The 9,650-nt window shown below is 51.2% G+C and overlaps 4 protein-coding genes across 4 annotated transcripts; all 4 read left to right on the top strand.

Moving 5' to 3' along the window:
* Window positions 1-4,632: 4,632 nt before the first annotated feature.
* On the top strand, window positions 4,633-5,568 carry LMXM_08_29_2840 (conserved hypothetical protein; the record flags this gene model as incomplete). The annotated part of the gene is made up of 1 exon (XM_003872225.1): window positions 4,633-5,568. One exon carries the CDS (start codon window positions 4,633-4,635, stop codon window positions 5,566-5,568), a length of 936 nt encoding a protein of 311 aa, XP_003872274.1.
* Window positions 5,569-5,981: 413 nt separating this feature from the next.
* Window positions 5,982-6,359, top strand: LMXM_08_29_2850 (conserved hypothetical protein; the record flags this gene model as incomplete). Its single annotated transcript, XM_003872224.1, has 1 exon — window positions 5,982-6,359. The coding sequence occupies one exon, from the start codon at window positions 5,982-5,984 to the stop codon at window positions 6,357-6,359; it is 378 nt and encodes a 125-aa protein (XP_003872273.1).
* Window positions 6,360-6,875: 516 nt separating this feature from the next.
* LMXM_08_29_2860 (40S ribosomal protein S19-like protein) lies at window positions 6,876-7,361 on the top strand (the record flags this gene model as incomplete). Its single annotated transcript, XM_003872223.1, has 1 exon — window positions 6,876-7,361. One exon carries the CDS (start codon window positions 6,876-6,878, stop codon window positions 7,359-7,361), a length of 486 nt encoding a protein of 161 aa, XP_003872272.1.
* Window positions 7,362-7,985: 624 nt separating this feature from the next.
* Window positions 7,986-9,143, top strand: LMXM_08_29_2870 (conserved hypothetical protein; the record flags this gene model as incomplete). Its single annotated transcript, XM_003872222.1, has 1 exon — window positions 7,986-9,143. The coding sequence occupies one exon, from the start codon at window positions 7,986-7,988 to the stop codon at window positions 9,141-9,143; it is 1,158 nt and encodes a 385-aa protein (XP_003872271.1).
* Window positions 9,144-9,650: the final 507 nt, after the last annotated feature.

The raw sequence follows: 9,650 nt of genomic DNA, 5'->3' as shown, positions 1-9,650 counted from the left end.
CCAGTGCATCCTCGAATCAATACCCTGCCGGACAGGTTAAGTAACGAGAGGGTGAGTCTGTCTGTGCACGTGTGCGGGTGCCATTGGTCGGGTGATGCAACGCACTTCCACGCACCACCTCGCTGTGCAGATCCTTCATTTCTTCTTCTTTTCGTCTTTGTGACCGCCTCTCACTTCCTTGCATCGGACGCAGGAAAAAAAAATCGATGCCTTCAATGACGGCAAAAGACATGCGTTTGCGTGAATGCATGTACGTTCACATGTCTGTATGTGTTCCATTTTTTTTTTGATAGTGCCGTGTGAACAACCTGCTCCAGCGCAAGCTGCTTTTCTTTTTTTTCACCGTGTCTTGTTTGTCCATTGCATGTGGGCTGGCATGTGAATGTTTCGTCACACGCTCTCACTGCTTTGTCCTCGTTCCTTTTTTGGTTGGTTTTCTTTCACCTCTTTGTTATCTTTGAAGTGCCCTTGTTTTTTTCCTTTCGTCTTTGCTCTTCGTTTCACCCTCTCCCTCTCCTTGTGCGCCGTCGTCGGAGTATTTGTAATCCCTTTTCCTATTCCTGTATTCGCTAACACTTCTATTCCCTTCTCTCGCCTCACCTCCACATTTCTATTTGTATACACATGTATGTTTATATATACGATGCTCTATTTGATTAGCCTCGCTGTTCGTGTGTGTAACTCTCGTTGTCCCTGCGCCACCGTTTTACTTCTCCAGCTTCTTTGGGCATGCCCCTCTTTTCGCTCCCTTGTTCACCTCTTCCCCTGTTTTCGTTTCGTTTTTGTTTGTAACCCTCTTTCCAGTGGTCTTCCTTTGAAGAGAAATGGTATTCTCTTTTTTATTTTAGCTTCCTTTCTCTACCTCTTCCTTTTCCTCTCTTGGAAGATTTTCCTTTTTACTCACCGTTTGCGTCTGTGTCAGCGCGCGCGGCCGTGTCTTTTCTCCTTGGTTTCTATTTCTACTCCTGTTTTAGCTTCTTCCCTTGATTCTTTTTTCCCTCTGTTTTTCTTCCTCTTCTGTTTTGGTCTACCCCCCCCTCTTCCTTGCTTTCTGTGCTTCGACGAATACCCGTTGCCCGCTTTTATAGGTTCCCTTTTTTCCTCCGCTTTCTCTTCTTCCGTTTTCTGTTACTGTTTTCGCTTTGTGCTTGCCTGTTGCCGTATTTTGGTTCATTCTCTGTTTTTTCTCTCTGTACTGTTTTGACATAATATCGGAGGCAACCAGGACGGTAGGCGTGGTTTTCTCGGCTTGTGGTGTGTCTTCATTGTGCACGAGTGACATCCAAATTTCGGGTTGTTAGAGTATGGTTGTGGTCTTGTTTGTTTTTAGTGGTTGCTCGTCTCTGTGTGCGCCTGTGCATGTGGCTCTCACTATGTGTCTGTCTGTCTGTTTCACGTTTTCGTTCCTCTCCACTTCTCTGATGAACGTCGTCTTGTGCTCGTTCTCATTTTTTTTCTCACACCCAGATAAACAGTTTCTTTTCCTCTCCTTTTCTCTAACAGACTGTGGTTGTGTGAGGTAGTTTTTCTTTTTTTTTCCATCTGGTGTTCTCCCTTTTTTCTGTTCTCTTTTCCCCTAGTCGTTTCCGTGCTTGTGTAGGTATGTGTGTGCCTATGGCTCTTGCATCGTGAACCTTGTGACGAGAAACGCACAGGAAAACACACAAAGAAGGAAACACTACCATGCTTTTTTTTGTTTTCCGTAGCTTAGAGGTTGCCCCACAACGATGGTGAGCTTTGTTCTTTTGTGGGGTGTCGTGCTGGGTCGACGGTGGCACGACGACTAAAGTGTGATTCACCTATGTCGCTCATGAAAAGGAATTGAAGGTAACGATACGGTGTTTATCCTCTTTTTTCTTACATTAGACCTCAACTTTCCTCACTCATACATGCCTTTTATTTTGTGTGTGTGTGTGCGTTCGCATATGTGTACTTTTCTCTCTGTTTCTCCTTCACGTGGTCTACTTCTTTTCCCCCTTCCCTCACCTACTTTTTTCCTTCTCGCTTGTGTATTTAGCTTTACATGGTTGACGGCGAAACGCCTCTGTCCTCACACGGGAATACGTATCCATGAGGGACACAGAAGGCGTCGGCACGGAAAAAGACTTACATATGATTCATTGACGTCATCTCTTTTCTGTTCTCCTGTGAAGATTAATCGTTACGGAGCTTGCCATGCTTTGCCCCTTTTTGTGTTTGTGGATTAGCTGCATCTGTGTGTATGCATGTTTGCGCGCTTGTGTTGGTTGAGACGTCTCCGTGTGTTTTCCTGCGATTATCGTCTTGTGGATTGCTCTGATTTGTAAATTGCGTTCCCTCTGTTTCTCCGGTGGCTCTATCGTTTTTTCTTGTGCAATGCTTGTCCTCCTTAACGTTTTGTTGAAGCTGCGTCCTCCGCCCTCCACCCGAACAAAGAACATATAGAGATCGCTATCAACGCAGAAACCCAAGCCACAAGCAACCAAACCGGAAACCACTCAGTTTTTTTTTTCTTGACAAACAACGGTCGACTACTAGCGGGTGATCTCGGTGCATTTTCACTTTCTTTTTCTGTGCTCTTTCTTGAAACTCTGACTCACGCGTCCGCTCATGGATGTCGGTCAATGTTCCGTGCGTTGTGACTCGCCTGTGCATTATGAGGCGCCCACAGTCTCATCAATATGTCTCTGTGGGAGTATGAGTTTGCTGCTGTTTGTGCGCTCGCATCTATGTATGTTCAAATGCTAGGGATGTATTTTGGTGGAAGTGCTGTATGAAAACGAGATGACAGACATCGCTTCCGTTTCATGACCCCCTTTTTCCCCCCTTTGGTGTAGCTTAGCGGTGGCCGGGTAACAGCTCGTTTTTGCGTGAGTGATATCCACTCTCTTGAAACGAACGCACATTCTCCCGTTCTTCGCGTAATCTCTCTCTTCAAGCAAACAAGCTAAAAGGGCTTCTCCACAGTCCACAATGAAACACACACACACACACACACACAAACACGTTAACGCACAATAGTTCACTTCGTAAAGAGACTGCTTTGCTTTTGCTCATCTCTCCATTGTCTTCGCGCTGCTTCGCGCCGCATCGTGGATGTCCGCGCGAGCAGGGTGAGGGGAGAAACTGGGCCCCACGCCAAAGTGTCGACGTTGGTTTTTAACTCGAATGGATATCTTGCTCCTCTCGTATTCACGCTTCTTCCTCCGTTGGCTCCGAAAAACAGAGCGCGAACGAGGGGCGGTGTTGTGTAGTGTTGATGAGAGAAGGGATAACGTGCCCTTTGTGTGTGTGTGTGAGAGTGGCGCCGAAAACATCCCGACGGTGACCGAGGAAAAGACGCGAACATGCACACGAAAAAAAAAAACAGAAGCATGAACGCATTCCACAAAGCAAAAGCGGTAGAGTCCGTAAAGCGAGCACATACGAAAAAAAAACGAGGGAAAGATACTATTAAAGACGAAACAGTACATCAGGTCTTGACTACAGGAGTCATCCTCTCCTTGTGTCGTTAGCCTATTGCTTTGGATTGCAGACAATGGTCGTTGACTTGTCCTCTGCCTTTTTTCTTTTCATTCATGTCCTTCAGTGCCCTTTTCTTTCCGTTCGTTCTCCGCGTTTTCGTTTTTTTTTCCTGTGTGGCTGAGCTTCCTTTGCTTTTGAAGTACTATAATCACGCAGCATACCAAGAAAAAAGAAAGACAAGGTAACTTCCGGCCTCAGTCTTCCGCAAGAAAGACACACGAAAAACGTCCGAAGAAAGCGATGAGATCTGCATTCATTTTCCTTCCCTTTCTTCCTCCTTGAAGAAGGTAACGGAAAAGAAATATGAAATGGTCAATAATGAAGCGACTCTTTTTCGCAGTGAGCGAAAATGAAACGAGAAAAAGAAAGATGCACCACGAGAAATCTGTTCTTGATTATGTTTTTCACCTTTTCTTTCCCTTTCGCAGTTCTGTGCGTCATTCCGTTGTGTATGTTGTTGCCTTTGCAGTAACCCCAGAGCTTCTTTTTGTTTTGTCTTTCCTTTGATATATATATATATATTGATATATATATATATAGTCGCTTCGCCTAACGTGAGAGATGGAGTTCCGTGAACGAAAAAAAAGTAATAACATACATACACATCTGTACTTTCGCGTCTTGGGGAGGTCATGAGTACTCAGACCCTTCTCTCACTCGGGGCGACAAGGTGGTGGTGGTGATAGTGAGAGGAAAGGCGCCCCACAGGCCGCTTGCCGGAAGGATTCCTTTCGCCATCCTTAATTCCCCCTTATGCCGCAGAGACGCTGCCAAAGACGGGCAGGTTGAAACGGCATCTTGTCGTGTTCACGTGAGATGAGTGCGGCAACGTAACCATTCCGCTTGCGGACGTGCCGAGAGCTTGACAGATCAACGACACGTGCACACAACATGCCCCGTCCGGCTTTGTCTTTCTCGGATTGGAGCGCCATTCCGTTAGTGTAGCCGCTCCTCCTTCCTGCCTCACGTTGGCGCTTATATTGTTTTTCACGACGTCCCTACTCTGCTTGTTTTCCTCCGCTGCTTCCTTGCTCCTCCTTGTGAATCGTTGGCTTTTTCATTGATCATGAACGCACCGGCTCCCTTGCGCACAGGGGGCATGTACGCGTCAACATACTTGCACTATTCATGTCCAACTCTAATGCTGGTATGCTAAAGGATGTCATAGGGCGGTCTTGCCCGTGGTGGCTTTCTCGCCTTATCGCAGAAACAAAGGAGACAGAGAGCTCCCTCAAAATACTGACGACGTCAGCCCAGAGGCTTCAGCTACGCAGCCAACTCCGCGGGAATGGCGAGAACCCGGCTCCGTTTTGCCCTCTCTCTAGTGTGCAGTTACGTGCCTCCACGTCAATCGCGGAAGCTCAGGTGATTATGACGCATGGGAGACGGCTAAGGATGGTTTCTCGAAACTCTGGCGATGTAAAGCTGCACGTCGACTTCTCCGACTTTCTCTCGTGTAGCGGGACCTGCCTGACGGACGTTGAAGTAGAAGCGGTGCGCCTTACCGAACTCACGCGGAAGAACTCGTACACCTCTCCATTTTGGTTAACGCAACCGCAGTTAGAGAGCCACTTTCGAAACGCTCTTGCTGGGCTCTCTACGGGTTGCCTGCCTGCGAACTCGCCCCATGTCTGCGAGGTGTATGAAAACCCGAACATGTTTGTAGAGCTGAGTTGCGGGACGGCGACGACGGCCCGTTACGCCAATCTCGGCGAGTTTCGAGCACAACCACACGCTGATCTCTCCTTGATAGCGTGCTTATCCTTTTTACGCATTTTTTCGCCCATTAACGTGCAAACTCGACGCGCCTTCGACGCGTGTGTGGAGTCGCGTCTGCGGTGGGAGTGTTACCGAAGCGGGTTCTGGTGCAGTATATGGGGCACCGTGCAGGACTACGCGAACTGCGGATTTTCTACCCTTGACGGCGCCATCGGTGTCGAGGTGTTCGACGCCCTTGGGAATCCTCTCTTTCTCATCCGCGCCCTTTGCACTACTGCGCCACTGAACGTTTACTCCAGGTGCTACCCCAACGATAGTATTTTCACCGCCTCGGAGACCCTTTGATTCTGTTTCTTTGCGTTTCTTCTCTTTAACCCGCTGAATTTTCTTCTGCTCTGCGACTACACTCTGCTGCGCTTCAAAAAAGGAAAAGAAAACTAGGGAGCGTCATCAAAGAATAGTGGTGATCATGAACGCTGTGGAAGAGGTAATGAGCGGAGTTCGAAGGAGGCTCGAAATATCACCTCGCGTATTTACCTGCAACGCAAGCACATACGTCTGCCGCCGTTTTCTTGCGTGGCTCTCCACCCGTGGGGTACCCAGTTGTTCTCTCTCTTTTCTGCCTTGTCAGGGGTTTCGCTGCGTACGCCGCGGCAGGTGTCAGCGTTTCCCTTCTTCCTGTTGAGTCTCTCTTCTTCCTCTGTTCGGCTCCTCCTTTTCACGTTTGTGCGCCACCAACGTCATGAAACGCAGAAGCGATGCTAACAATGGCAAAACCAGCAAAATCAGACCCTGAGAGAGGTTTGTCTGACGAGGGTTCCAGTGCCTTTCGTCGCCTACTGCTTATTGAGCTATCCGTCTTGCGGCGCCGCTACGGACTTCTCTCCGAGGACTATCACGATGCCGCTGACGGGCACGCCCTGCCCACCTCTGCCGCGGCTCGTGGTGACGCGCCTTTCTCTGCTTGCGAAACCTCCTCCGTGGACGAGGAGACGGGCGCCCTCTGTCAGAGCGACCGCGACGCCATCGAGGCGCTGTTTCACTCCATCGACGATTTCGCGCGTGAGTTCAACGAGGGCAAAGGCGACGTGGAGCGCGATGACATTGTCTCAAAGATTATGCGCGATATAGTATAGGGAGGGACCTCCTCCAGCGTCGCCTGCTGTCATGTGTCACGAGGAAAGACACACTGAAATCAACACGAAGTAGCCGAAGAAAAGGGCGCTTGTGGTGTCTGTGCGCTCTAATCGCGGGTCGACACCTCTTTACCACTTCTGCATCATGTAAAACATATTCGTGCGACTTCGTGTGCGAGTGCTTCCCACGCTTTGGGAGTCTCATCAGCGATGTCTTGGGTAGGGTCCCGGGTTCTCATGGGGAAGTGCGCCCCGCTTCGCCCTACTTCCTCTTGGAGGGAGCAGCCCTCATGTTTCTACTATTCGTACGTCCCTTCATGTGATGTGCTTACTTTCCCTTTCTTTTTTTTTGTTGCACCGACAATTGCACGGCTCCGCACACTTTCTTTTACCGCCTACTTGTTGTCTAAACTTGCCAACCTCGGCGATGCACTCTTTTCTTCTTGCACACCGCGAAATACGTTCACTTCACCGTCCCCCTAAAACAAAGCACGCACGGCAGCATTGTATCCAAACATGACTGCACCGAGGAACAAGATCCGTCGCGTCGGCAAGAGGAAGGGTGCGACCCTGAAGGACGTCAGCGCCTGGCGCTGGATCAAGACGGCTGCGCGCCACTTCAAGCAGGAGGGCAAGATCTTTGTGCCGAACTGCACCGAGATCATGAAGAGCTCCCACGGCCGCGAGCGCGCGCCGCAGAACCCGGACTGGTACTACATCCGCTGCGCCGCCGTCCTGCGCGCCATCTACCTGCGCCCTGGCGTGGGTTACGGTGGCCTGAGCAAGCGCTTCGGCAACAAGAAGAACTACGGCAGCCGCCCCGAGCACACCGTGACCTCCTCTACCGGTCCGCTCCACTGGGCCTGCAAGTCGCTGACGAAGCTCGGCCTCGTGGAGCCTGGTGCGCAGTCTGGTCAACGCCTGACACGCAGGGGTCACAAGTTCGCTGACTCCCTGGCCTTCCAGGTTCAGATCCGCAAGTTTGGCCAATCCAAGGCGTAAACCCGTGACGGCATGTTTGCCTCTTTTGCATTTTATTTTATTTTTATTTGCTAGTGAGAGATTCTCATGCGCGTTTATAAAAAAAGAGAAAGACAGGCGATGAGGGGGCACATCTGTGATCCTTGTGCACCGTGAATGGCGCCTGCCTGCGCCTACCTGAGAAGCAGTGGGGATGTCACGCCTCTCAGACACACGTTCGAGACAGGACGTTGTGAATGCTGTTTCTCCTTCTCCGTCTTCCTCGCGCCTGCTGGACAACTGGTAGCCAATCGTGTTGTCCTTTTCACCTCCGCTTGATAGGGTCACAAGCGGCAAGGAACGCGGAGGGGGAGGGGCCGTAAAGGTAAAGGAGCCCGTTTCTACAGGGGCACCGTGCGTCATGTTGGCAAGATGATGTAGAATTTTTTAAGGGGCCGGCCCTATCCCCTTCTCTGTGCTCCGCACGGGTCGCCTTTTTTTCTGTCGCTGTTGTTGTCGCTACTCACGTTCTTACCCTCCCTTTCTCTCTCTTTGGAGCTGTCGTCGTCACACAAGCGCTCAACCTCTTGCCAGTGAGTCTGTTGGACAACGTTCACCGAGTAAAAGACGTCTTTGCGAGCCTTTCTATGACGGAAGCTCGGAGTCATGCCCCCTTTCTCTACGCTTCTTCGGGCGACCGCGACTGGGGTCATTGGGTGTGCACTTGCCTTCGCCCACTATGCGCAGCGAGCTCCCGCGTTGGCCTCTTCCGTCTTCGAGGGACCCGCCGCCGCCACGGCAGACGCTGTTGCCAGCATGCGACTTCAGGATCAGGGCATTCCGTGGGAAATCGAATGCGACGACTTTCGCCAAGGCTACCAGACAAACGCAGTGCAGCTGCAGATTCTCCGACTCCGTGCCGAATACGCGGCTTCAAGTGGTGAGAAGTCACCTCTGATACGCATCGTCGGATTCTTCCCCGGGATCTCAAGTACGACCGTGTACGAGCATCTCACCAATGTGCCGCTGCGGCGCGGGTGGGACTGCAACTACACCAATTTTGAGCAGTTCTCTGGAAAATGCCTTTGTACACTGGCCAATGTCGATGCATTGCGGCGCCCCTTCGCCGCTGTGGCGAAGGTGCGTCCCTGCTGCTCTGGCGATGTGTGCACCCTTGTCCCAGATGTGGCGGGCTTCGTGCTCGACGACCATGGCTGGTTCACGCACCGCGTCGGCGGTCCATTGCTGCGCCGCTTCGGGCTGGCTGACCGGCTATTCCAGTACGAGCGCCTATCCTACGCCTACTACGATGGCGAAGGTGCTCCAGCCATGTCCAGGGACACTGCCACTGCTAGCAAAATGTACGACGTTCTCTTTAGCGGGTCCAAATGCACGCGCGAGACGGCTTCGACAGCTGCGCCAGCGCTTCGTGCGTGGTTCGAGGGAAATCGCGAGGCTGTGCCATGTGAAGAGGTAGACGTGAATTTCCAACATATCCTGCTTGTCCCGATCGCGGATGCCAAGGCGCAGCTGTTTCGCGACTCTGACCAACTTCGCTCGCTGTGTACAATGGGAAGCATGATCGATGTGGCGAGCACTAAGCTCGTTTACGATGTATGGAGGGATACACAGCAACGCGTGTCGGATGGCGCAGTGTCGTCACCGGGCACCCTTCTCATCATGAGTTCTGCGAACAATGTTGGCATACCCGCACTGCTGCCGCGATGGGCACAGAAAACGATTTTGTCCACCATGTCACACAAGGCTTACGGTAACCTACTAAAGGCTTGTCGGGAGCACTCTAGTCACGAGAACTCTGTTTGAGCGCCGGAGTAGGAGACAGAGAAATGTGAGGGATAGTTCCATTTTTGCTCGCACGAAACGTACATCAACAATAGGTGGGGAACCTCTCGTTAGGAGAAGCGGGCACCGTTTGCTGCGCGCTGTATAGAAAACACATCTCCATTGGATGACCTTCACGCTCGTCCATCTTTCTCTTTCACACACCTGAGCTGTGCTCTTTAACGAAGTGCGCAGAGGAGAGACGAACAGAGGGAGCGCCCGTCATGCATCTTTGTTGTGTACACGGTTGCTCGTCTCCTGGAGATGTGCTGCCCTCCACTCGCCCTACCGCCTCCTCTTCCTTGTTTTTCTTTCTGGCGAGTGCGTGTTTTCTACGACGCGCCCCTACGGCGTTGCCCTCGCACTTCCGAGCGCGGCCGCGCTTGGCGATTCCGTGAGCAGTCACGCATTTTCTTATTATTATACCGGAGCACCAATTAGCCCTCATCCATTCCTCTCTGTGCAGACTCTTCTCGAAAACGACATAAA

Source organism: Leishmania mexicana, chromosome 8 (genome assembly GCF_000234665.1).
Source record: "Leishmania mexicana MHOM/GT/2001/U1103 complete genome, chromosome 8".
NCBI classification, from domain to species: Eukaryota; Euglenozoa; class Kinetoplastea; order Trypanosomatida; family Trypanosomatidae; genus Leishmania; species Leishmania mexicana.
Note: the sequence above shows the minus strand (reverse complement) of the source record. Positions and strands in the feature narration are given on the sequence as shown.